The sequence below is a fragment of the Kryptolebias marmoratus genome, linkage group LG1 (genome assembly GCF_001649575.2).
Source record: "Kryptolebias marmoratus isolate JLee-2015 linkage group LG1, ASM164957v2, whole genome shotgun sequence".
NCBI lineage: Eukaryota > Metazoa > Chordata > Actinopteri > Cyprinodontiformes > Rivulidae > Kryptolebias > Kryptolebias marmoratus.
The window spans coordinates 11,618,688-11,645,828 of record NC_051430.1 but is presented as its reverse complement, the minus strand read 5'-3'; the positions used below and the strand labels follow the sequence as shown (position 1 = coordinate 11,645,828).

The 27,141-nt window shown below is 41.3% G+C and overlaps 2 protein-coding genes across 5 annotated transcripts in view; one reads left to right on the top strand and one right to left on the bottom strand.

Annotated features, from left to right (window-relative positions):
• Nucleotides 1-2,548: 2,548 nt before the first annotated feature.
• On the bottom strand, nt 2,549-11,586 carry stx2b (syntaxin 2b). 3 transcript variants are annotated; one of them, XM_037978906.1, is made up of 11 exons: nt 11,109-11,516; nt 9,546-9,627; nt 9,374-9,473; nt 8,768-8,842; nt 8,609-8,682; nt 7,590-7,698; nt 5,088-5,161; nt 4,792-4,929; nt 4,528-4,638; nt 3,608-3,727; nt 2,549-3,455 (listed from the first exon to the last, which is right to left on the bottom strand). In XM_037978906.1, the coding sequence occupies exons 2-10, from the start codon at nt 9,603-9,605 to the stop codon at nt 3,632-3,634; spliced, it is 837 nt and encodes a 278-aa protein (XP_037834834.1). In that variant the 5' UTR covers nt 9,606-9,627; nt 11,109-11,516; the 3' UTR covers nt 2,549-3,455; nt 3,608-3,631. The 3 variants fall into 3 exon arrangements, with proteins under 3 accessions (XP_037834834.1, XP_024866144.1, XP_017290797.3); XM_025010376.2 differs by having other exon boundaries at nt 9,550-9,627; nt 11,109-11,508; XM_017435308.3 differs by lacking the exon at nt 3,608-3,727 and having other exon boundaries at nt 9,550-9,627; nt 11,109-11,586.
• Nucleotides 11,587-12,830: 1,244 nt separating this feature from the next.
• The window catches only part of adgrd1 (adhesion G protein-coupled receptor D1), a 36,919-nt gene continuing 22,608 nt past the window's right edge, over nt 12,831-27,141 (top strand). The window contains exons 1-14 of one of the 2 annotated variants that reach the window (XM_017435301.3): nt 12,831-13,363; nt 13,444-13,480; nt 13,785-13,901; nt 15,305-15,403; nt 16,359-16,481; nt 17,064-17,240; nt 19,143-19,400; nt 20,572-20,639; nt 21,490-21,639; nt 21,747-21,797; nt 23,006-23,129; nt 23,252-23,359; nt 25,681-25,756; nt 26,680-26,821. In XM_017435301.3, coding sequence (XP_017290790.1) covers nt 13,310-13,363; nt 13,444-13,480; nt 13,785-13,901; nt 15,305-15,403; nt 16,359-16,481; nt 17,064-17,240; nt 19,143-19,400; nt 20,572-20,639; nt 21,490-21,639; nt 21,747-21,797; nt 23,006-23,129; nt 23,252-23,359; nt 25,681-25,756; nt 26,680-26,821 — 1,584 coding nt within the window. In that variant the 5' untranslated portion in view covers nt 12,831-13,309. The remainder of the gene's footprint in view (nt 13,364-13,443; nt 13,481-13,784; nt 13,902-15,304; nt 15,404-16,358; nt 16,482-17,063; nt 17,241-19,142; nt 19,401-20,571; nt 20,640-21,489; nt 21,640-21,746; nt 21,798-23,005; nt 23,130-23,251; nt 23,360-25,680; nt 25,757-26,679; nt 26,822-27,141) is intronic. The other variant, XM_017435302.3, reaches the window with a different exon arrangement.

The window sequence follows — 27,141 nt, the reverse complement described above, 5'->3', positions numbered from 1 at the left end:
AACGGCTGCAGCAGGAAATAAACCATAAAGATTCTCGAAAACTGTCTCGCATGTTATTTATTCTAAAAAAAAACCATTTCATTTTAACATGAAGATTAATGTGCATATATTATATGTTGCACGCTAACAGCAAAATTAACAGCTTTGAATGGTGTAACTAGAGATGTCACAAAAAAAGATTCATGCTTTGCTACATCCATATGTTTTATTTCTACTTAAAATTCTGCTGTTTACAGATAAAACAGGGCCTTTTTTATTGGACCAGACCTTTAAACTGAAGCTTCTATTGATCCTGTCAGTGTAATTTTCAGTAGCTGGGGGGGTTGTAATGTGACCACAGACTCATGACACCCTACAGTGGTCCAGTCATCTAAAACAGTTTCCACTGTGTCATCTATGACAAATACAAAGCCTTTGCAAAACACACTGTTAGCTATAGGGTGATTTTTATCTGCTGTCAGCTCATATTTCAGTTAAGCCAAGCGCTCTGCAATGTAATTCAGTTTATTACAATATCAGGAATATTAACGTGTAACATACAATTTTAGTTTTTCACAGCTTAGGTAAATTTCCAGTTGGTTTAAATAACTTAATTTAACTACAATGTGATATTTATTTTGTGAATATGTTAATAAAGAAGGCATTTTCTGTTCAATTGCACCACTTGGATGCTGTATCTCATTCATTCATAGTGTCAGATCCATGGTATGACAAAATATTACAAACAAAAACATTTATTAAACCAAACTAAACTACACGAACAGAAAAAGAACAGCAGCTACTCACATGCACAGGACACGCAAGAGGATGACAACAACCTGGTAACAAGTCAGAGAAACCGAGAGGCAAATACACCGAAAAAAGAAAAAGCAGGTGTGCTGATTGGTAACGATGTCCAGGTGTGCAGAGAAGGACTAAACAAAAACAACCCCTGAAAAATAAAGCGGATAGTGAGGCTGGCAAAACTAGGTCATAAAAAACAGGATAAAACCAAAAACAAGTTCAGTCATAAAACTAAAAGACAAAACCTAGCTTTAAGCTAACTCTTCAAATGCTAACTCTAATGTCATCCAAATTATGTTTTAATAATAGCAGATATTGCTCTTTATTTGCAGTTTACCAGGCAAACTATGTCATTTAAGTGTTCATTAGATCATCATGTAAATTATTCCCATTATTCTTTTGCCTACAATTTTGCTGAAAAAAAAACACGAGAAAACCATAAATAAAGATGTCTAAATAAATTAAAAAAAAAATTTTCCATTTTTAAATGTTTTGCACTATTACTGTGTCTGCTTTAATTCAGGACATGATTATGTAGTAAAAAAAGGAAGAAAAATCTATACAACTGACATTTTAAAATATGTGAAAAGATTAAAGAGTGAGCCCATTCGAAAGCAAAGACCATTATTAAGTCATTAACATTCACTAGAAAAAACAGCTACATGAAAGAAATATAAATGTGAAAATGTATATACAGTATATATATATATATATATATATATATATATATATATATATATATATGTTTTAGCAGTACAACCATGCATGTGAATTCTAACAGAAGAGGACATCCGTCATCAATGTCATTTATTATAAATACAAATATTGTCACATCAGAGACAAATAAAAGATCTAATGACAGCTTTAGATTGTATGCATCTATGAGATTTACCATTATGACCATCTTTTGGACCTTAGTGGTTGGATTCTCGGTAAATTAACTTCAACCAGTGCCTTCAGACTAGTCCCTGAAGAGTTTGAAAACCAGGTTGTCATCAATTTTGAGCTCTTCCAAAGCAGTTTGTGACGTTGCTCTTGCTGAGTGGTCAGTCCTTGTAAAAACCAGGGTGCAGAATCCCTCGTAACAGAATGACGTGTACCCACTTTACCTGTCAGTGGTCATAATGTTATGCCTAATACGCTGATCTGGTGAAATGGTTTGGTAGGGCTCACCAACTCACAGACAGCTCTGGTAGTCTGGTCTGGTTCAGGCACATGTCTTCATGTCCACAGCTGACCAGTGATGAAAACTGATATCAGTTTGACAAAAATATATATTTATCTAACTTCGCTATCTCCATAATGTGTGCAAGTTAAATAACTATTGATAAAATGCCCTGATTTGATGCTAGGCTGTCTTTCAGAGAAACCTGGAAACAGATGTGAAGGACATTTTCTGGCACTCCAGTCTCTCTAAGTACACCTCTAAAGTTTCCTCTCATCTGCTTTTTTTTTGTCTTTTAAAAAGGGAGGAAAATAACTCACCCTCTAGAGAGCCACTTCCACTTTCCCAACTAATCTTGTTTGGTTAATTACATGAAAATCCAGCTCTTTGTGCAGAGTGCTTATTAGGCCCAAAGTAAACAAAACCCTCTGCTTTTCTCTTGTTTCCTTCTACACAAACTGAACATCCAAAATGAAAAAATAAATAAATAAAAGAAACACGAAAATACCCCCAGAGATTCAGAGGTTTGTCACTTCAGTGATCTGGAGTCATTTTCAGCATGGCGAAAAAAAAACAACAAGAAAGAATCTTTTGCAGACATTTAAGGATTTTATATTTTATTTAAGTCACTTCAGTTATTTCGCTCTAGTAGAAAATGCAAAACATTACAAAGTTTGGAATGTGTGCTCCTGAAACGGTCTTTAAAAGTGGTCTGTTGCTGCGCCACTCCTTTCAGAACAAATATTTCAGTCATGACACACAAAGACTGCGATAAATCCAGTTCATTAGGTTCATTTCTTTTAGCAGAACGTAAGGAAACTGAGCCACTTATTGGTTCAGTCTGCAGTAACAAACGTCTTCTGATTGAGACGAGACACGATTAGCTAAGGAAAATGAATTGTATTGATCTTTTACATATCTTTCTATTTCTAAAGAACTTCTGAACATAATTAGTTTTATACATTTACTTAGATTAGTTAATATACAAAAAGCAATGGAAGCAAATTAAATAAGCAGTTCATAGAGACAGTTACATTTGTCAAACCTTTGGTTTTGTGACTAAGATTGCTTTCTTTTCTGTGGTTTTATGTCTCTGCACTACATATGAAAAAAAGGCAGAGCAAGTCCATGTTATAAATCATCATTTCCCAAAGTCTTACACTATTTCTTTCAAGGCATTTCGCTAAAAGACAGCCATAGAGATAAAACAGTGTATGGATCTGATGTAATGTTAGTGAGATCTTAAGATTCTGGGTGCATTTCTAGATATGCTCCTGAACAGCTTTGACAAAAAAAAAAAAGAAAAAAAAAGGGTTGATACTCTTTGCTCCTCTGCGCTAAAGGGATCTTCTTTGTACCGGCGGTGAATGGAGAATGGTAGCCTTATTGTGAGGCCGGCCAAAGTTCATCGCCGGTTTGTGAATAAAAAAGTCCATTACCCAAAGACTCCGAGTAAAACGATGAGTAAAAGTAGGAGACTTCCACACAGGACGAGGTAGAGGAGTTTCTGTGTGAAAAAAGAAAAAAGAAAGAAAGAAGAAACAAGGTCAGAAATGTACCAAAGGATGAGCTGCTTACAGGTTTCACAGATGAAAGAACAGATTCGGAGGAAAATGAGGGCATGGATGAATGTTGTGTTCAAGAAATGGACGTTGTTACCTGACGCAGCAGTCGTAGTAAGCCTCATACAGGAGGTTTGGTTAGTCCCACAGACAGGCCAACGATTAGTGCAATGACAGCAAGCAGGATCAACAGAGCAAAGGCAAGGATGATGTATTTCTGCAAGGAAAGAGGTTGTTATGTGAACTTTAAAAGGTAGGAAATGCTATGAAGAAAGTGATTTGAGGGTTATCGAACAGTATGATCATTACCTCCGCCAAGGAGATTATGTGTTCGGTACTGTTTGTCTGTCTGTTTGTGTACAAGATTACTCAGAAAGTTCTGAATGGATTTTCATGAAATTTACAGAAGTGAGTAAACTTTGGTGGCGATCCAGTCAAAGGTCAAGGTCTCAGATCAGCCCGTGCTCTAACTCTGTAACTGTATAACAGGAATGTTAAACTTCACAGCTGGACACCTCATGGGTCAAGGGTGATCACTGTTGATTTCAAGGTGACAGGGTCAGAGGTCAAGATCACAGACGACCTTGTGCTCCAACTATGCAACCATGGAACGGAGGGAAATTAAACTGCGCAGTTGGACACCTCTTAGGTCAAGGGTCATCATGATTGATTTGAAGGTCATGGGGTCAAAGGTCAACATCTCAGTTGTTTCCTCCACCAAGGAGGTTCTGTTTCTGCTTGTGTCCATAGGTTTGTTTGTCTGTCTGTTAGCAAAAATCAGGTAAAAACTAACGAACAGTTTTGGATGAAATATTCAGGAAATGTTGGGGATGTCACAAAAAACAATGGATGACATTTTAGTGCTGATCCAGATTATGATCCAGATCGCGTTATTTTTTAATTACGCTGCAGCCTTGGCGGAGGTTTGAGTTCTCTGAGTGCTTCTAGTAGCTTGTGTAATTTGCACACTATATGTTAGGATGTATTAGCACAACCTATTTGAATGCTACCACCTACCCTGCGTGATTTCTTCTGGTATCTCAAAGCCTTTTTTGTCTCTTCTTTTGCGCGACCGATGTACTCAGCTGCATTAGAGACATTATTCTCAATGTTGTTCACCATATCACCCTGTAAAAAACAAACTGAACTTCAGTTCATTTATTACAATTTGTGCACCTGGCTCTTTAGTGACACCTTACACTCGTGAGGGTTGAGTTAAGATTGTTAACGGTATTTGACACTCATCACAAATGAAAGTTTCAAATTATTTGCAGTTACTACCTGAGTTTCTACCAGCATCGCCATGTCCATGAACATTGCATGGAGCTCCCTGATGCTGGACTCTAAATGCATGATGTCCTGGTGGCGCGACTCTATCTCGTTTACGGCCTGGCGTGTGATCTGGGAGTCAGAAATGATCTGAGACAGAAACATGGACAACGTAAGTTCAGTCCGAAACACCAATTTTTCAGGTGTTAAAAAAAACAAACAAACAAAAGGGAGCCGACACATCCCAACTCCAGGTAACGGACTTCTCTGTGAACAAGACCTGTTCAGAAAGGCATGAGAAAACGTACATCAGATGTGAAGATCGAGGGATTTCCACTTTCCAACATGTCCTCCAGTTCTTCGTTGGTGGTCACTCTTCCAGCTGCGACAAGAAAAACCCAAAGAAAAAATTAGCTGCCATTTATATTTGATTCAGCACATCACACGGGCCCCAACAAAATGGCACATGTCATACTTATACACTGGGTAACATAGATTTTCACAAATAATTATTTTAAGTCATTTTAGAATAATTTCATGTTTCACTGGCAAAAAAAAAACAAAACACAAAAGAGTATTTTTTGAATAATATTAACACAACACTACTGGCATGTAACCTGGTTGTAGAACCTTTGGAAACAATGATAACATTGAAGCTTGCTGTTAGTTAATTTGTCCATAACTGTGTGATCAAGTTCTTTTAAGTATCCAGACATCCTTTTTTAAATTGGGAGAGCTCAGCTTTTATCAGTACGCCATCTCCCTTTTTGCATATGTCCCTTACCGGTTTCTATGGCAAACTGAGATGCGTGGCTGTAAGAAGATAACATTACAACATCTGACACCTTTAGACTGTGTAGCATCATCTCTAGCACTGAACGACTTTTTAACACGAACGAAAATAGCACAGTAGTTGTTATAATTGGTGAACATGGAGCTACACAAGTCACATGTTATGATCGTACAGCTGTGTGCAGTGTCATAATGACGTATGATGTACTACGTCACTGGCAGTACCATGTGACAAACCATTCAAAAGAGCCAGTCTTTTGACCGACTCTTTAAAAGTAACAGATCTGCCAGATCTGGAGCCCCTCCAAGGGCCTTAAATCCCATTTCTAGTTTGCACTTCCATGGTGTTGTGGTGTACTTGTGCTGCTTTTATTCATCTTGCTAAAGCTGATGTATTCTTTTGTGTTGGCATACTAGGTGTATACAACATTATTCACGATGTCATGTGGCTGCTGCTCCGTACATACGTAAATGTGTTCTTTTAAGAGTATCAAAAACATCTACAATGAGTTTTAGGAGCACCTGCTGCATACTGTGTCCGGTCACGTGACATGTACCGAAACCAGAGCAACGTTTTCTGCTTGTCATCCAGTCCACATACATGGACTTGGAGGAAACCAGTGCAAGTTGTCGTGGAGTGGGTTTGGTTTGGACTTGATGAGGAGAACAGAGAGCAAACTGTCAGACTGAGATATGCCAGCGTAGAACAACAGAGAGCGTTAGAAAGAAGAAGACCCGGAAGATGAAGGTTGAGACCGTGGCTACCATAGGCTCGTGGAAGAACAGGTGACAGTACCACAAACTACATTGAGACTTATTTCAAGGTTATTACACAGACATGTGCCTCAAACTGATGACCTATGTCTGTCTTTAAATGTCTTGTTACTGTTGTCTACATGCACACACCGACTGTTACTCATTAGGTTCAGGCAAAATTGGATGTAGTCAATTGTTCTTTTTCTGACCATTTTATTAAAATACTCTAACCCCATGAATTATGTACACGTCTAAAAATATACTAAATGTTTTGCTTAATTTCAGGGTCACTAATAATTCTGACCAAGACTGTAAATTTTGTATTTGTCACCAAGTGTAAAAACGTTTAAGAGACAAATCAACTTGACTTCTTTTTCACACACACACCCATTAAAACACAACCCGAAACTCCATGAAGAGAAAGCTTCGCCTCCTGTCCTGTTGTGCAACCCTCTCCCTGGGGAGGCAGACCTCTGCGCGGGTGCTTGTTGTGTCACACACCTTTCGCAACGGCGATTCCTCAGAGGGACCAAACAGAGCAAAACACGCACACCTCTGAGAGCAGACAGATCCAAGGATAGGATCTCTTTCCTGCTGAACGATTTCACTAAATTCTGTACGTCCGGGACAGCACAGATAAAGGTGTGTGTGTTTTCTGACAAAAGGAGCGAACTTCTGTTTCACAGGCCTCGGCACCATTTCCCGGGCAACGCCGACACCGAGACGCGTCTCCAGTATCAGGATCAGTCACGGAGCCTCGATTTAATTCCATGGGGACTGGAGGAAAACAGTCCTATTTTTCTTGCCTTTCACTACCGTCTCAGGTTACCCATACATGGAGAATACTATGAACCTGAATGTGTCACTGTTATTTTTAACAAAGCCAACCACAGAGGAATAATGGGAAGTATCACGTTTCCGACTGCTGAACACATTTTTATTACTTGTCTCAGTTTTGCCCCCCGACCTCCGCTCGGGTTCTGTTAAAAAGCTGAGCTGTGATCAGTTGTGACCGTCTGTAAGAAACAACATCAGCGTCGTGCCTCCTAGATCAATATTTCATGTCGAGATTCGGGTGTCTTGGGCTCCCAAACTAAGAAACGCACAACCAGGTGGATGATGGAAGAAGAAAAATGTGCGTTACTTCCTTGTAACTTCATTGATGAGAATAGAAGTTTGGAATTTTAAAGGAAACATATCAAACAGGGCTGAATGCTTTGGTTTTCATTGCAGACCCAGGGGATCTGGTCTTTGTCACTCACTTATCTCCAGCTGTCTCTGGATCCTTCCTTTGCTCCGCTCTCGAAATGACACTTGGGTGGCGTTGTACTGGGTCATGACCTCCACAAACTTCCTGGATAGCACCGTGTGCTGGGGACAAGTGGGGGGAAAAAATGGCGTCCAAAAAACTGCCTTCACAGCACTTAAGATGCTTATATATTTTTATTTAAAGGCACATTTATTTATTTTTGTTTATTTCTTATTGTTCTTATGAAAGCAAAGTCTTCAGATTAAATGAGAATATAACTGACTGTGTTTTTGTGTGTGTGTTTGCTCATCTTTCCGTTAGCAAAATATCTCATGAACCAGTGGATGGATTTAAATGAAAGTCTTAGAAAGTAATCACTGGATGTGCATTTACACCTAATTAACATTTGAAATCAAGATGGGCGCCACAGCCACCTGACTTTAGAAAACACATAGATGGCTATAACTCAGTTAACTTTGCAGATAAAGAGCCAAAGTTTGGTGTGTTAGCAGCTGAGAGGAATCCCCAACTCAAGCTCCCAAGAACTAACAAATAGCATGAGCTTTGTTCAAAATTTTGGCATTAACTGTTGAAGTCAACACTTCTTGTATGTTAGCATGTATGTTAGTATGTATCTCAGGAACCACTGGACAAATTTTATTGAAACTCTCAGAAACTGATTATTGGATATATACCTACAAATAATTAACTTTTGAAGCCAACCTGATTCAAGATGGCCACCGTAACAAATGGATCTTAGCCAACACATAAATGGCTATAACTCAGTCAACTTTACAGATATTGAGCTAAGATTTGGCATGTTGGTAGCTGAGAGTCATCCCCTACAGAAAATCTGAGCACTGTCAGATCTCTTGGACCACTTTGAGGAATGCTAGGTTTATTCCAAATATATTTTTTAAAACAAACGAGAAATCTAAGCCAAAACATAGTGTATATTTTCCAAAAACAGATGGGTGTTGAAGGTCTTGTGTGGACTAGCTGAGTAATAAACAGGTAAAGAACTTGCCTCACCTGTGTTTTCTGGATCCTGAAGTCGACAGAAGCTCTATTTGCCACATCATCTTTTGGCATACTTTGCTCCATGGCTTCACAAGAAAGGGGTTATGATTACCTCGTGATACAACAACATAAATGTCTGTAATGTGCCGTCAGGGAAAGTGTTAAACTCACATTTTAGTTTAGCTCGCACCACATTGGCATTCCCCTTGATATCGCCGGTGAGCACGCTCAGCTGATTCTTTGTACCTTTGCACGCAAAAAAGAAAAGGACCAGCTTGTGTTTATTTACCAGATCTTAACAAATCTCCACGACTCTGTAAATATTAGAGTTACTGTGATTTCACTTTGGCTCCTATAGCAACATGAGGAAACACCGCAGCGGTCAAAAAGCTACAGGTCTTTGTTTCTTTCCTTGGTGACCGATAAACAGACACAGATGAGGTGAACCGCCGTCTGTTTGTCCAGGAAAGCTCAGCTCACACATAGAATGAAGCCAGGAAATGATGTCTGTTCTCATTTTGCTGTTTCGACTCATTTGAAAAGTGCTGGATTATCGTTTGAAGGTATCAGAAAATAACAAAACCCTCTGAGCGGCGTATAACAGGACCAGACGCCCTCAGAACTACAGGAAAAAAAAGGGTTGTTTCCTTTGCAGATTTCCTGTGAGCAAACCTTTCATTTCCTACTAAGGCAACAAAGGACAGCCCAGAAAGTCTAATTCTGCACGATCACTGTGCCAACAAAGGATTTGACTTTTTCCTGGAAGTCCAAACTTACTGTCGTCTGGGTTGGGCGCGGACAGGATCACGCTGTGCAGCTTCCTCACCTCTTCCACTTGGTAGGAGATCTTTTCGATCAACCCTCTGACCTCCTCCACCTGAAACCAAGCGACACACAGGGTGAAGCGCCGCCGGCGGCCGGAGTTACCCATGAGCTCCCGGCCACATACCCACCCTCCTGAAGTAGCTCTCCATGAAGCCGTCCCTGCTGTCCACGGCGACCACCACATCCTCGTCTGCGTGCGTGTTCCTCTGTGAGGGTGGAACAAACGGGTGTCAGAGGTCTGCGACCTGCCGCTCTGGATGAGGACCTTCAGCCTCCTTGTTTATATTGAAAGTGACTAAACTTTTTCTCAATACGTGCACAAAACCTGAAGCAGAATGGCACTAATAACTGGCTGGGTGTGTGCGAGCTCCTACACTTTCCTTGTTCACACGTCTCACTTCAGCACCAGAAGGAGCTAAATATGACTTTTTCACATGCAGCGATCCGTTTTACTGTAGAGCTCAGAGCTCGTCAGCCTCGTTCATAGATCAGCCTCTAAATCCAACAAAAGAGTCACATTTTTTAAATAACAAAAACAAAAGTTGAGGTAAGTGATGCAAAAATGAGTTTTGTACAGCTAGCTATTAGAATAAAGGATCTGTAAAAGTAACCAGTTTATTTTACTACTAATACTAATAATAATAATGTCAAAAATAAATACTTGTTTCCAACAGAAGCCTAAGAAGTTGAAATGTATGAAGGGTGTGGTCTTGTATTTGAAAAAAACACACAAAAAAGTACTTTTTTTCCCCATATATTTCTAAATAAGAAAGTTTTTTTTTCCTTTCAAGATCTTAACATTTTAAAAATACAAGCTCACAATGCAGCACAGACTGTATGGTTTTTGTAAATAAAAAGTAGGATTTATAACTTTATTTAGTGGGAAAGATGGTTTTAAAATGTCTTTTTTAAACCAGGGCTGTGTTGATAGGTGGGCCTGACTGAACCCAGGCCTGTTCACTGAGTGCTGAGGTTCATCTAACGTTTTATGTAGCATGTGGATGAAAAAAAACAAACAAACATGCATTTCAGTCATAAAATCAAACAAAATAAAATAAAATAAAGGCCTGGGAAGATTGCAGATCGCCCAGTGTTTTGCATGCCAAGGCTTCAAACTAAATAGTCGTACAATCTGTGCTCAGAGTGTCTGTTGGTGATGACTCTCAGCTACTACCACACCAAATTTTAGCTTGATATGTGTTCAACCGACTGAGCTGGAGCCATTTTGGGGTTAATTAGCTGTGGTGGACAGATTGGAAAATTGAATTGAGTCTAATGATGATTTTCTGAAAGCTTCCTTAAAATCTGCCCTGTGGTTCATGAGAAACTTTGCTAAAAAACAAACAGACAAACACTTGAATACACCCGCACATACAGAGTTACATCATTGACCACTTTTCACGACAGCAAGTAATAATAACACCAATGTTTCAAGACAAAAGTACTTGAGTTTGCCTTTAGAACTTTACCTTGGCAGGACCTATTTTAATTATTCTTTTCTAAATCCATTTTCCTGTGTAAGTAAACCGGTAAGAAAGCAGCTGAAGTTTATTCCAGAAACAACAAAATAACAAACATGTCCTCGTCTTCAGCGCCTTTTTCAGCCCACCCCTCTTCCTCAGGCCCACCTGTCCCTTCCTCTGTCTCCGCCACTGTTTATTTTATTTTTATTTTTTTTGACACTTACAGCAGTCAGCTCAGCCAGCCGATCCTTCATCCTTCCCGGTCCGGTCCAGTCCGATCCGATCCGTGCGTCTCCTGCGCAGCTGAGTTCAAGGAACCATCCTGAAGCCGTCCGTGTGCGGCCTGACAGCCGGGCAGGTTGGTTTGGAGAGGAAAAAGAAACCAGCTGATCCTCTGAAACACAGAAACCTCCCCCCACACACTCACCCAAGTCTGAGTCCAAAAACTCAGCTCTCCAAAAACGCTCAGCTGCGTCTCTTCCTGGATGGATATTTCCCCCACGGCGACTTGAATCCTCCCCAACCAGGACACTCCTCCTCCTCTCCCACCTCTTTCTTCTACACACACACGCACACACTTTGTTTTTTTTAAATCAAACCTCAAAATGGATGGCTCAAATAAATGTGACGCTTCCATAAACTGCAACTGATAGGAGTATAAACAACATCAAAAAAAAAACAACTTTTCAAAGTAAAATGGATGATGCCTTTAAGTACATCCGTGAATTAAAAAAAAATAAACAACATGGCATCCTTGAAGCTCGCCATCTCCACGGATACACGAGAGGCTTTGATAAATAAATAATGAGCAGGTGAGATTGGGTAGCATGATGTTGTTCACCTGGACGCGAGGTGGCGCTGTTCACCTTCACGCTCGCTACGGGAGGCGCGTCTCCTGCCCTCTGCTTTAAGAAGCAAAAATACCCCCCCCCAAGGTTGTCCCAAACTAAATAAAACTTAATAAAAATCTAAAAGTGGTCAGTGCTTACTGTGTGGTTTGCTTCTGTTTTGCAGCATACCTGTGTGTGTTTCCAACCTGCAGCTAAAACTCCAATAATAATAACAAATAAAGGCCTAGCATTCCTTGGAGGAGTGCACTATCGCCGGCCACTCCTCATGCTGGAACTTCGGACCGGGATCATGTTGGAAATGTTGATGTCTTGGTCGAACCTTGAACGTGTCGCGCAATCTCGCGTAATACCGCGAGATCTCGCAACGTCGGTTAGCGCTCGAAGCTTAAGCGTTGTGAACAATGACTTATATGGATATAAGTCATTGGTTGTGAACGACTCTCGCCACGTCAAAAACAAATTGAGCACCGTATTTGCAAAACTGAACGAGTTTCTGGCGGTTTTGGTGCGTTTGAAAGGCAGTTGGCTGTGGCGGCCATCTTGGATTCGATTGACACCAAAAGGTAATCAGTTGTAGATGTGCATCCAATGATTATTTCCTGGAAGTTTTATTAAAATCAATTCAGTGGTTTATGAGATTTTTTGCTAACATACAGAGTTGACTCTAAATAGTTAATAGTACAATTTTAAATAAAGATCCTGCTTAATCTGTTAGAGCTGAAAAAAATACTTGTTGGGGACCAGCCTCAGCTACTACCACACCAAATCTTAGGTCAATATCTGTAAAACTGACTGAGTTATAGCCTTTTTGCGTTTTTAAATTGGCTGCGGCAGCCATCTTGAATCGTGTTGACTCCAAAAGGTAATCAGTCGTAGATGTGCATCCATTGATGACTTTCTGCAAGTTTCATTAAAATTCGTCCAGTGGTTTCTGAAATATTGTGCTAACAGACACGGGCAAAAAACATTAACGCACGCGGAGACAACGCTCCACACACGAGGTCCAACTCAATTTACCTCAACAAATGATCCGACCACATCGCTTGGTCACTTTCTCACATGTTTATTTGGACAGCAAAAGAATCCTGAGCTCACTCGATTGCCTGCGAAATCTGCAATTACGCAAGGAGGCGCGCCATTTACGCACACAGCTCGAACGCCCCTCCTCAGTAGGTCCAAAAAGAAAAAAAAATGACATCACGTTCTGTAATTCCCACGCTGAGCCCGGTCCAGTTCGGTGCGCCTCCTCTGAGCTCCTCCACTCCTTGCAGGAACTCCAACAAATCAGCAACTTTCCCTGACGGATCACGGATCACAGCGGCGGCTTCGGATCTTTTGACCATGACAGGGCGACCTTTAACCTTTCTTTGCCTCCCTCTCTGAACTGGCTCTCCTACAACAGCCTCACTCCTTTTCATTAGAATACTGTCTTTTTAGTTTGGACACATGGACAGATCAGATCGTCTCGGAACCATGAGTGAACCCAGCTGGATTTACCTTTTTGTGGGGAATTGAGCTGATTTTTATTTTTATTTTTATATTTAAAAAAAAGAGTGATACACTTTTTAAGAGCAATGGAGATGCGTTTGAAACTTCGTCTCCTCGTGGCGCTTCTCTCCTGTCTTAGGGTAAGTCAACGAGACACGAGTGGTGAAACCCATCCTCCAGTTTCCCCACGTTGAAGTCGACCCATTTCTTGCTCTTCCAGGTTTACGCTCGAGCGCTGCCGAACAAAAAGCATCCGGGTGAGCAGTTTTGAAAATGTTTTTTTTTTTTTTAATTTTATTTTTTACTTGTTCTGCTTCTGTGCTGCTTCACCTCAAATCATTTGATCATCAGACTCTATTGAATTTGGGGGGTAGGGGGACACTGTGATCCGTTTCCATCCAGGCCAAAGGATGTCACTGTTTACATCTCATTAATCAGAACAACCTGATTTTGCAGTTGTTCAATTCGTCATCACCGACCCTTTTATTTCTGGTACAGTGACTTCGGAGCGATGTCCCTGTTTTTGTGGCCTCTCTGCCTGACTGCGTCCTCTCTGTCCAGGCCTGCAGGTGTTGGCCACGGCTTCCCATTACTGGCCGCTGGATGAGGTGGACGGAATCCACGAGCTGTGGGACCAGATCGGAAATCGGCCGGGTTATGTTAACGGGACGAACATAAGTATGAGTGGAGATTTGTTCCTGAGAATCACTCGCAGTTCCACGCTGCGGCCACTGTCATTGTGCTTTTTGTCTTTTTGAATGTCCCACTCAACTCCTATCCTTTTATTTCGAAGTTCAAACTGTAGCCAGAGAGTAAATATCTTCTTGGTAATAATTCACCTAAAGTGAAAGTTGATTAAACATGCAAACCGACACTCCATTCCAGGGGTCCTCAGTTAAACCTCAGCAGGTTCAGCCCTGTACTTCTGCGTATGTCGGCAGCTTCCCTCTGCAGAGATAAACTGCAGGCCAGACATGGGAATGACCACAAATGCTAAAAAGCTGCACCACCTAAAAGTAATTATCGTAAACGCAGGAAAAGCTGGCTGCCTATAGCAATTTATCATAAGTTGTAGAAAAGCTGCACCACATAAAATTAAATTTCATAAATACAGGAAAAGCTGGCTGCCTAAACCTAATTGTTGTACATGCTGTAAATGTAACGGTTTCCTGTAAACTGTAGATTAACTGCACCACCTAAAATGAATTACCGTAAACACTAAAAAAAGCTGCTCAGGCTTAAAATGATTTACCCTAAACTATAGAAAAGCTGCACCACCTAAAAGCAATTATCGTAAACGCAGGAAAAGTAGTGCCGCCTATAGCGATTTGCCATAAGTTGTGGAAAAGCTGCGCCGCATAAAATGAAGTTACCGGAATTCCTAGATAAGCTGCTCTGGCCAAAACAAATTGCTGTAAATGACCGTGCTGTAAAAAGCTGCACTGCTTAAACTGATTTACCATAAATACAGGAAGAGCTGCGCTGCTGTAACTGAATTGTCATAAATGTGGGGAGAACAGCTCTGCCTAAAATAAATGACACTAAATATATAAAAAAATTAACAAAATGTCACACTATCTAAAATGAATAACCATAAACAAGATAAAAGCCACGCCACATAAAATGGGTTACCATAAACTGTAGAAAAGCTGCGCTGCATTAAATGAATTACTATAAATAAGGGAAAAAAACATGTGCAAGTATATACATAAACATTGTATATAATATCATTCTACTGAAATGCCCAGATAAGATTTGTTTGGGTTTGGATCTGGACCGTTTGAGGACCCCTACTCTATTCATCCTTTAGTTTAACTTGGCGTTGGACTTAAAGCCAGTCGTCTTTTGTTTGCGGAAATGTTGTCCTTGCATCCTCGGTGAAATGTTTTCAAAGCTGGGGAGGGATCGGGTATAGACGTGAGCATGATGTGTGTTGTCACCCTGAGTTTTCCTCTGCCGCCGAGCACGCAGCTCACCATCACTCTGTCTCATACCTGCGCAGCACGTCCCTCCCGCTGTTCTCCTCTCTCGTCTGTGGAGAGTCAGTTACCGTTTGTCTGTTTGTCTGTTTTCCCATCCAGCTCTCAGAATCCACAACCACACTGTGCTCCCTCCTTCCCATAACTCTTCCTATGTGTATACCAATGACTCTGCCTACACTAACATTTCTGCGATAGTAGGTGAGGACCCATCAAATTCCCTTCTACATCACACATGTCTGTCTGCACACGGATGAACTAAGCGTTTCACACCTGTCTGCCCACATGGTCTTTCATTCCCGCAGGATGAAATGAGGAGCTCTTGGATTTGTAGTTTAGATTTGGTCAAACCAGTTCGGAAACATGACATTTCTGTTGATTTGATAAAACACACACACACAAAAAAAGAAGAAGACAGGAAATCTTTCAACTGTTCAGATCTGTTGAGGTAGTTCGGAAAGGTGAAGGACAGTTATTGTCTTACCTGCTGTAGGAAGCTCTTTGATTGTCCTCAGTTTTGACCAAACTCGTGCACTAACAGCTGGTGTAAGTGGCTGCCATCTTAAAACAGCTCCAGATTCAAAAATCTCACACAAATTCAAACTATAAACTTTTAGATTGTTGTAATTTTGCTTTACAGAGTCATTTATATCCATTTTACAGCGATTTGTAAGGGCAAAAAGCAGCAGCAGAAGCCAGTTGTAGCACTTTTGGTACAGCCAAGAGCATCGCCTGCACAAGCCTCGTAGTATTTTTGCTGAAATAAGCATGTCATTTGAAAGCAAAAGAAATAGAGTTCATATTAATTGGTGTAAAGTTGTTGAGACTGGAGGTGTTTTAAAATGGCAGCGGCCTACTTTGATCTGGGCCCTGCTTGGATTAGCTGTTTGTTTGGTCAAACAGCTAATCTGCTCCTCCAAACAGAGGTCGTTCAAAGAGCTATCTGCAACAGGTAAGGTGTTAACTGTTCGTAGTCTCCCACTTCAAAAGAGCTAAACTTACAAGGTTAGGGGCCAAAACAAACAAGCTAACTTTGAATGTTTTAGCTAATTTTATTAGAATATGCTCAAAACTGTGTGTATTAAATGCTAAAAGCAGGTCTCCGTTTTGTTTCCATTTTCGCTAAAAGTCCTGTCTGCTTGTTGCTCTGCCTCAGACATTGTTGAGGGAATGGTCAACAAAGGCATCTTTTTGAACGGCGATAACGGCGGGACCTTTCTTCACTTCGGAAGCTACCAGAACTCGTGCATCAGCGACCCCACTCTGTGTGGTCCCGAGGGTGAGCGCCCCCCGCCGTCAAACGCGCACTTTCATGTCAAGTCAAGTTTATTTGTATAGCACATTTCAGCAACATGGCAGTTCAAAGTGCTTCACAAAATTAAAATGTCATTAAAACAATAACATACAGTCACCAAATGAGATACCAGTACACATCCATTTATTATGGTTCAAAAGCAACTCTAAACAGGTGGGTTTTTAGCCGTGATTTAAAGGAACTCAGTGTTTCAGCTGTTTTGCAGTTTTCTAGAAGTTTGTTCCAGATTTGTGGTGCATAGAAGCTGAATGCTGCTTCTCAATGTTTGGTTCTGGTTCAGGGGATGCAGAGTAGACCAGAACCAGAAGACCTGAGTGGTCTGGAAGGTTGATACAATAACAGATCTTTAATGTATTGTGGTGCTAAACCATTCAGTGATTTATAAACTAGCAGAAGTATTTTAAAGTCTATTCTCTGAGCTCCAGGGAGCCAGTGGAAGAATTTTAGAACTGAGATGTGCTCTATCCTCCTGGTTTCAGTGAGAACACAAGCAGCAGCGTGTTCATGCGCCATCTATATTCATTCCGCTTTTGAACCACTCTGCAGGTATCACCTTCTCTTTCTTTTGGAAAAACCTTGAGGGAGATTCCCGTTTTGCGGTGGCTTCCGGAGGGAAAGTCATCTCCAACGGCTTCTCAGTCTTCACCAACCCTTTGGTGGGACACGTGGAGATTTACACTCGAGGAAACAACCGCAGATGGAAGGCCAAGATTCCAGTTCCAGGTGTTATGAATGAACTCACATTTTTTTTTCTTTTTTTTTTTAAACACAAAGTCACTTAAGTTACATTATTCACTGGTCATTCATGAGGAATGTGTTTTTGCAAATCTTTAACTTCAAACTGTAATTGTTTTTATGGTTCAGCCGTAACTGACACCAGATGCCGCCGCAGTTGGTTTTGCAAGTCAGAGGCACGTTTCACAGATATCTCCGTGGCAACAATGCGAAATAAAATGCGTCGCGTATGACATGCAGTCCCGTTTCAAAAAGAGGAGAAAAAAAATAAAAAAAAACGCTTAATGATTGGGATTCCTGAAAATACCAAATCCACTAAAAGGCAAGGCGTAACCAATTGTTTCGATTTTATTCCTGAAAACAAATGTCCCGTAAATAAGATGAAGTGATTTGTCCATCTGTTTCGACACAATGCAGTAAACCGTGTCAGGTTAAGAGTTGCATGAAGCTTTTACCAATCAGCGTTTCCTATTCAAGTGACTTCTGTCGTCTCTGCGTTTCCGCTGAGGTCACTTGAAGTCTTTGTCTGCAACGGCACAACTCGGCTTGGATTTGAGGGCTCATTTTCAGAGAGTCAAAGGTGTGTCGTAGCAGACAGGGCAGAGGTTCGAAATCTGTCGGAGCGCCGATTTCCATTTGTAACAAAAAAGTTTAGAACAGGGGTGTCCAATCCTGGTCCTCGAGGGCCACTATCCTGCATGTGTTACTTGCTTCCCTGCTCCAACACACCTGATTCAGTGGTTAAATGACCTCTTCATGTTCTGCAGAAGCCTGTTAATCACCCATTGATTCAAATCAGGTGTGTTGGAGCAGAGAAACAAGTAAAACATGCAGGATAGTGGCCCTCGAGGACCAGGATTGGAGACCACTGGTTTAGAAGCTGATTTGGTGATTGTTGAGGTGCCATGTGAGTCAACATCCTCCTGTGTGCGAGAGGGAATGAGCTGAGAAGTGACACATGTGGTTTCCATTGGGACCAGAAGTGGAAATATATCGTGTTCTTCAGACAGATGTGTCATGAGACACTTAATATATTGTCTTTTGGGACTTGCTTATTGTTTGGTTGCTTCTTTGTCCTTTGAATGATGAAGTTGTTTGGGAATAATATGCCTCAGAAACATGTGTCTAACACACAACAATAAATAAAACTAAGCATTTACAGCTGGGGCCATTGTTTTATGAAGTCCTTCGTGAAATTTCTAGAAAGTTCCAGTGCAAGGTGCACGTCCCCACCTCCCCCTCTATGTTAACAAACAGGTATACATTGTCCTTGTCAAAACACAAAAGTACACGTATAATCATTTTTCTAATACCTTTAGTTGATTTGGTTATTTCTTGCCTAAAAAGAAAGGTCATGTGACAACATCATCAAGTGAGACGGATGAAGCAAGACTTAAAACACCCACATCCATAGTGTGCAGGCTCTGGTACTGAAAAAAAAAAAACATGTCAGACCTCATAAAAACGAGACCTCCTCGCTTCAGTTCTCAACGGCTGGAAGAGGTGATTTCTTTGACAGTCGATGGCACGCTCACACTCCCACCTGAGGTCAATTTAGACTCCGTTTAGCTCAAGCTGCACGTTTTTGGACCGCTGAAAGACAACCGGCATACAAACGCTCACACGCAGGATTCAGACCTGCAACCTTTGCACTGTGAGGTAACTGTGCCAACTGCGCCACCATCCAAAAAATATTATATCTATGTACGGCTGAAATCTGTTTTTGACATATACTAAAGCATTATTAATGTTTTTTTTTTATCATGATGTAGCTGTCTTAGTAAATTTCCATTTCTGTCCCTTATCTAGATGCACCCTAACTGGACTTGTCTTGAGTTATAACTTTTTATTTTATTTATTTTTTTATTCATGTTCTGCTTTTTCTATTAGGTCCGTACTGGACCCATGTTCTGTTCACCTGGACCCAAAAGGATGGTTTGAAGGTTTATATTAATGGGACCTTCACTGCTGGAGACTCACACGGCAACGTCTCAGGAAACTACGGCGACCCTTACCCTAACCTTGTCATTGGAACGGGCAACAACAATAAATATGGTCACTATGTGACGGGGGCTTTTGACGAGTTCGTCATCTGGGAAAGGGCCCTTTCGCCTCATCAGATCCAGCTCTACTACAGCGCAGCTATAGGTAGGACGTTTTGCTCTCTTGGAAACTTCTTCCTGTCACGTCTGTGAAAATGTCTCCTCCTGTTTTGACCCTGAGGAAGTCGGAGGGGTGGGGGGATGTTTAAAAGTCATTTCCAGCCTTCCCGCCACCACATCGCACACACAACAATTATATTGAAATGTACTCCACCTCCGCTCAGTTTCAGTCCAACAGCTCAAACGCGTCTGCCTTTAAAGCATCCACTGAAGTGCGGAGGCGTGCTAAATTTCCAGGAGGCCGATCATTTCAGTTTAACGTGACAAGTTACAACATGTGAGAACAAGGCAATCACACTCGCGACTGTTTCAGTGACGTCGATCTCCTCTGGTCAGCGGAGTGCCATAAATGGAGATTCAATCGACGTTTATGAGAATTTCAAAATACCGACTTTCTGTTGAGCGATAATCCAAATTAGGGCATTTCACCTCGTTCGAGGCAAGAAGAATTGCTCGTTTTTGCAACGGGGCTAAATCTTTTTTAAGGTTTGCATAAATCACGCAGATCTTTTGAGGAAAATAGCATGTGTGAAGTATTTCCAATGGACCCTCGGCTGGATGTAATGCGTGAAGCATTTAAAAAGTGCATTTTTTTTCAGCCCCTCTCTGATTTTATTACCACTAGCAATGTGCTCCACAGGCTATTTGTAGACGCAAAGAGCTTGACTGTTATTGTTACAGAAAAATACATTTGTTACGTCTCTAAAGCACTCCTATAAAATGTTACACCGAGCTAAAAGAAGAGCAGAAATTATTCATGATGACATTCCTAACACACATCCAAACATGGCCATCATATGGGAGTTTGTCAGGGCTGTTTTTTTTAACCAAATGACAGCAAAGACATAAAAGCTAGTCCTGGACAAGTGCTGGAGGCAGCGTGTTGTGTGGCTGGTTATCAGTGTGTTGTGAAAGTTGCAAGTCTTTGGATCTGGAGTGTGTTCTTTTATGACTGGGGATGGAGTCAAAGTGGAAGCGTTATGCTGATAAAACCCAGCTACAGCGCAGCAGCCTGCCCTGGGAAGGTTCAATAAAGCACCAAATAACAAAAATAACCAAAATAACAAAGCTATCTTAACTGGGGAAATGCACACGTAAAGGTCTAAAGTCTGTTTTTCATCTCATTTCAAACAAATTCTTTTTCTATCTCTCTTTAGGCCAGGATATAATTTCCTCCACAACTCTAAGAAACTTCAAGGAAATCACATCAACTGCGTCCACAGCTGTAAGTGTGCAAACTGGCTTTATGTTGTCATCGCTAGCTGCTGAAAGGTGGGCAATAATGTTTTTGCCTTTGTCTGTGTATATATATATATATATATGTGTGTGTGTGTGTGTGTGTGTGTGTGTGTGTGTGTGTGTCTTTCTTTGTCTGTCTGTTAGCCAAAATACTCATGAACTAGTAATGGATTTTTATGAAACTCTCAGAAAGCATGTACAACCGGACAACTTTAGGAGTTAACCTGATTCAAGTTGACCGCCCCACATGAAAATGGCTTTAAGTCTGTCAGTTCTCCAAACACTGAGCTAAAATCAGATGCGGCAGTAGCTGAGAGTCATCCTCACCACATAGTCTGAGTGCTAACAGGTCATGCGAGATCTTGAGCTATTGCGTGCAGACAAGATTTGACCAAAAAGGCTGGAACTCCATCACTTGTCAAAATAGGATTATCTTAAAACATTGGCACGAAAAGCCCTAGGCTTTTTTTTTTTTTAAAGCAACAAGATAAATTGTGATGGCTAAATAAAGCTGCGTGCCACACGTATGAACTATTTAGGTTTTATTTGTAAATGCAGCACCGTCTAAAAATGTGAGAAATGACCAGATATTACCGGAGATATTGCCTGAATGAGCGCAAACACATCATTTGTCACTGTGACATTGTTTTCTTTTGTCAACAAACAGGAAGAAGAATACTGAGAGCGCATGTGGAGAGACCTGTTTATTCAAATAGACAGAAAAGATATTCTGAACTAAAGGAAATAAGTGATTTAGTTGGGAATTTGTGCTGGACTCTGTGCTGTTTTGACCGCCTCCTAAAAAACAAACTTCATTTGATTTGTTGCCTTCTCAGAGAGCCACCGAAGAGAGTCCTCCTGTCGTCAACAGGCATCGAGAGGTGGCCCAGCGCTCCCAGAACCAGGACACCATGCCGGTGCTGGACTTCCTCAAGGCGCTGTCCAATGGGACAATTCCTCACAACACTGCCAACAACCTCACACAGGTCTTGGAGCACGTTAAAGTCTCGAAAGCCATTTCACACACAGACACAATGCCCACCCATGTGCACATGATGCAGCCGTTCCATGATGTCCATTTTCTTCCATCCAGGCTTTTCTCAAAAGTGTGGAAGAAGTTCTGTCCTCCCCAGGCCTGCCAGAGGTAAATGAGTTCACACTGTTGCTGTGGAATGTCCAAACATGACAAAATATAGCATTTGACTTAAAGCCAAGGCAATGAGGCAGTCGGTGCAGTTTTTAAACGCTGCATATTTTTGGTAAGAGCGGTGCCTAAAACAGTAACAGTAAATGGCAGTGTGCCTGCACGTTATTACCATCTGTAATCAAACAGAGTGCTGCTAAGCGTATTTTCCAGGACTTAAAGGGTTTTACAACACAATGCCTTCAAAGTAAATTGGCAGCTTCCTGTCCTGTACAACTCACCCTGCTCCAATCTCCATGCTCTCATATTTAAATATACTTGTGGTTTCATTGCCCTGCATGCTCAGAACAAACATGTTGTTGTTTTTTTTTAAAGGTCAATCTAAAACATATGTTTCTGTCAAATATGAAAAGTATTTACAGTGTGCGTTGCACAATTTACTAAAGCCAGTCAAGGTATTGGTTCAGAATATTTACAGGTGAACTACAGTAAATGAGGCGTACCATAATCATCTGTCTATCTCATGGTGAGAATGCTGATTCAGCGTTCACGCTGTCGTTTTTCTGTTTTTTATTCCTTTATATCTGTGTTCGTTTTTTCCAATCTAAACATTTCTGCAAACTTTGTGCTGATTTAGCTATTCATGTATCACAATGGTCAGCTCAGTCAGGAGAAAAGTGCCACTTGTGGTTTTATTCCCAGGAAGGGAATCCAGAAAAAAAACATTTGCCAAATCTTCCGTGTGAGTTCACTCGTTGTGGCAACGCATACAGGAGGGAGCAGCCGAAGGAAGGAAGCATTTAGATAGCATTTTGCTAGTTTTAGCTCTTAGCTAACATAATGCTTCTTTAGCTTTAAGCTAGTGCTCTGCTCCTTCAAGCTTTAACAACTCAGTTTGAGCTGCTTCATCAAATTTCATTCAGCATTCACACTGCAAAAAATTTAATGTCTCTAGTGTTTTAACTTCTGTTTTGTGACTCAAGCTGTCTAATTTAAATGGTTTTTCTTTAAACTTAAGCTGTGAGCCAATATAATCATTCCAGGTAAATGCTTCATGTAAAATTAATTTTAAGTCAGATGCCGTTTCAACACAAACTAAGTTTATAATTGTGAAAGGAAGCAACAGAAAATGTCTGGAATATGATTCCATGTGTGTATGATGATGACGCAGCTGACAGTGAACTTTTCCTGGGTGTGTTGTTGAGCAGCAGTCCACCCCGGTGGTCAGCAGTTTGATCGAGACAGTGGACAGAGTGATGGAACATATGGTGACGAACATCGAGTGCACCTCGAACTCCATCTTTTCCCTGGGTGGAACATCTTCAGTTGCAGGTCAGAAATGAGTCAGCTCAGTGCTCTAACTCAGTCGGGGGGGATTTTTTTTTCCACCCTTTGCTTTTTTTTGCCTCCTAATTTATTTTTCTCAGCAGCTCTTCATTTCTTTACCCCAACAGATTACTCTCTGATGAAATTGTCACAGAACTTCAACTTGCCAAATTACCGCTTCCCCACAGAAGGAAAGAGCTACATCTCTGTGCCTGGGGAGGCGTTTTCTGTGCAGAGTAAGTGTTCGCATGTCTTTTAGCTCAGAACATCCGGGGGGCTTCTGAGAGAAAATTGTTTAGTTGTTTTCCTATAAACGATTAAACTGAACCATATTTGACAAACAAGAGTTTCATATACGTAGATCATATAGATTCTTCTCCTGCGGCATATGTGGCGTTCCACAAGGCTCCATCCTGGGCCCAGTCCTGTTTTCATGATACGTGCTGCGTTTAGGATCCATTTTTCTAGAAATTACGTCTCATTCCACTGCTGTGCAGATGATATTCAGATATATTTGCCTTTAAAAAATAAAAAAATGATAACTTTATAAAGCTTATAATAGACTGTCACACAAAGTTGTTCCCAATTTTTTGTTTAGATTTTAGCATCCTGGGCAGCTTAAGACCTCCCCAGATGGATAAGTAGATTTTGGTATGAATAAAGGATGCAAGCAATGGGAAGGTCTGGAGCGTTGGATTGACTGCATGGAGAATGTTCTGACAATATGGAACAGGCCTGGGTGTGGATCGGACCCCTTCTGTTAAGCCCTCTGGAAAAATCTTTGCTGAAAATGACGCAACATGTAGCCAACCTGAAAAGAGTTAAATGAAAGTGATGAAATGGGACGAGGAGAACAATGGATAGGGGTCGAGGGAGGGTCAAGGAACATATTAACTTTATTTTGTTAACTTTTCTGTTGTCTTTGGTAACTCTTCTAAATTTGATAAACAGTTGAAATAGATCAGTCCTCTCTTTACAGGTGTCACCAAACGCTGTCGCTCATCTTTCACCAGTGTTACGAAAAGAAAGAATCATGAGCAGATAACATCAGCGCTGGCTTCCCTTCATGGGCTTTCCGCCCGTTGATGGCTTAATTTTAAGATTTTATTGTTAGGTTTTAAGGCCCTTAAATGTCTGGCCCCCTTCTTATCTTTCGGGAATATTTTACATCATAACACTCCGTCCAGAACACCTAAGTCAAACAATTAGATCAATCAATTAGATGTTCCTAGATCCCAAAATAAAAAGTAGGGGTGATTGTGCTTTCAGGCGTTGCAGGTCCTGATTTGTGGAATAATTTGCCTCTCCATATAGGAACTGCTCAGAGCTTTAAAAAAATTGAAACCTTTTTTAAAGACCCACTTCTATTTATTGGTATTTACCTTGAGTAGAGCTTAACCATGTTTTTTTCATATTCTGATTGTTTTTTAAGGAAGAATTTTCTTGTTAATTCTTTAGTTTATCATTTGCATTATTCTTTCCTTTCTGTACACCACTTTGGTGCTTCTTTTGTTGCTTCTAAAGTGCTATATAAATAAAAATATAACTCACTGAGACTCAGGAGTGCTAAGAAAGGGTTCATGTAGCTTTATGGTATTTTTTTTAGAAACTCCACCTATGATTTCAGTGTTGTCTGTTGCCCTTTTATTCCAAACAGAAAGAATAAAGAAAGCGTCTACTTTTTCCACTGTCCTCCATCATTAAAAAGAGTGAACCCACGCATTAGACTGAGGGAGAGGAGCAATTACTGTGAGCATTAAAAACTCACTTTGTTTGACTTCATGCTCCATGCAGCGCTCTGGAATTCAAATACTTTTAAAAAACTGTTGATTTGAATTTATTTAGGGACTAGTATCGTAATAGCTGTTATTGCTTGACACACAAGAGCTTGGACCAAAAGAACTCATAGCCCTGAATATTTGGTGGTATGAAGTTCTCAGAGGGTTGGTTTTATCTCCAAATTAATCCCAGTGGATGTAAAACCTCGACGTGTAAGGCTGCTGTGTTTTTTTTTCCTTATTTTAACATTTTCTTGGGAGAGCAGAACAAACACAATGAGCACACCACACTCCCCTGTAAGGAGGCACTCTATTGAAATGATATTTCCATCAACCCTCACACATATTTTGACCTAAGCAGCTTTTGTTGTCCTTGTCAGCGGGGATCAGTTGGAAGGCCTTTGAACGGAGGAACAAGGCCATTAAGGATTTCCTCCTATTTCATTTATTTTTTTTATCTTGCAGCATTGTGATGGGACCCAGCTGAACGATAGGTCAGATCTGGGGAGGGGGAGTTGAGGGGATAGGAGGGGGGGGGCAGACCTCCTGGAGACCCTCGGTGAAGTCATGTAACTGTTTCATAAGCGTTCCCCTGCGCCCGTGTATTTATGGTTCTCTCCATTTCACCCTTGTGAGAGTCCCAGTTCCATTAGCGTCCCGGTGTGCGCTGGCGAGGCCGCGCTAATTAACTTCCCTTCTTTGTGAGCATTTTAGCAGCCCCGTTGTACATTCTTCTCACAACTCAACCTGTGTGTGTGTGTGTGTTTTCTGCTCTCTAGCACAGACCACCATCGTCGGCCTCTTCTACCACAACATGCACAAGCACTACAGAGAGATCAGCCCGGTCAAGACCAGGTAAGACGGCGGGGCGACACTTTTCCTGTGGGAACCGCGTCCACTGGCGCCTGAGCTTCCTGGACCTCAGAGCAGCCAAAGCCAGGAGCTTATCTGTCCTTCTTTGCCTATCTCTCATCTCAGCACTCAACGTCCACCGACTGATACATCCTGCTATTAGAGCAGCATATCTGTCCCCCTCCTCGCCACCACCCTCTCAGTTATTGTCACATCACTGGATCAGCTCGTTCCAGCTTCGCTGCAGCAATTATGTTTATCAAACACTGTGAAGCTGCGATTGAGCAATCTGCCCCCCCCCCCTTCTTTTTGCTTGGAGAAAAATTAAAGGCAAAGGGGAAATATACGGTGGCTTGTTGGAAGACCTTTGGAACCGGCCTCCGAGCTCCTCCGTTTCTGAGAAGGTTCTTGCGTATCTTGATGCTGTTTGTTCCCAAATGTCCAATTTAAGATGATCTTGAAAAAGCTACTGCTGCTATTTTACTGGTTGTCAGTCTGATTCCTTGGATATACAGCCGGTCAAAGTACAATCTGAATGCTGCCGCTCTGGCCTCAGGAACAAGTACTACTGTTCTACTGTACTACTTTTGGAGTCAGATCAATTGAAGATGGCCGCTGCAGTTAATCAACCTTAGCAAACACAAAAACTGTACTGTAAATCAGCCAGTTTTACAGATATTGAGCTAAAATTTGATGCGGCAGTCGCTGAGAGTCATTCACATCTCATACTCTAAGCGCTAATGGGTCATGCAAGATCTTGTAACATATTATAATGTTATTTTCAAGATTTCACCAAAACAGCTGCACCTCAGTCATTTCTCAACATAAGACGAGCTTAGTGTCAAACTATGCCTTTTAACTCAAATGCGACAATAAAAGTCATTTATCTGTGTTTTGTCTTTTGTCTTTTTTTTTTTGCCTGACAGGATTAATGAAGCATCTGACTACAAGAATCACAAGATCCAGGTAGCGAGCTGCCTGATCTCTCTCAAAGTGGAGCCGCTGCCAGCTTTGTCAGTCAACCTCTCTGGAACGCCGCTCATCAAGATCGTCCTCACCCACATCCTGGTAATTATGAGCCCACTCGCCGCGCAGACTCCTCTTCTTTGACTCACGTCTGTATCGGTCGCCGACTCTCTCCGTGAGTGAGTCAGACTGGGAACACGGAGTGCTTTCGCTGTTACCTGTTTGTCAGACGCCCGCCTTTATCGGAGGGTCTGCATGAGGCTGCGTCAGTCGGATGCCTCCATGTGAAACCTATCAGCCCTGTTTGCGGTGCTCACTTACATAAGGAGACGAGCGTTCGCCACAGATTACGGCTCGTGCAGCTGGGCTTTTAGATGCAGAAAGAGCAACGTCTATTTTGTTGTTGTTGTTGGGTTGTGGGG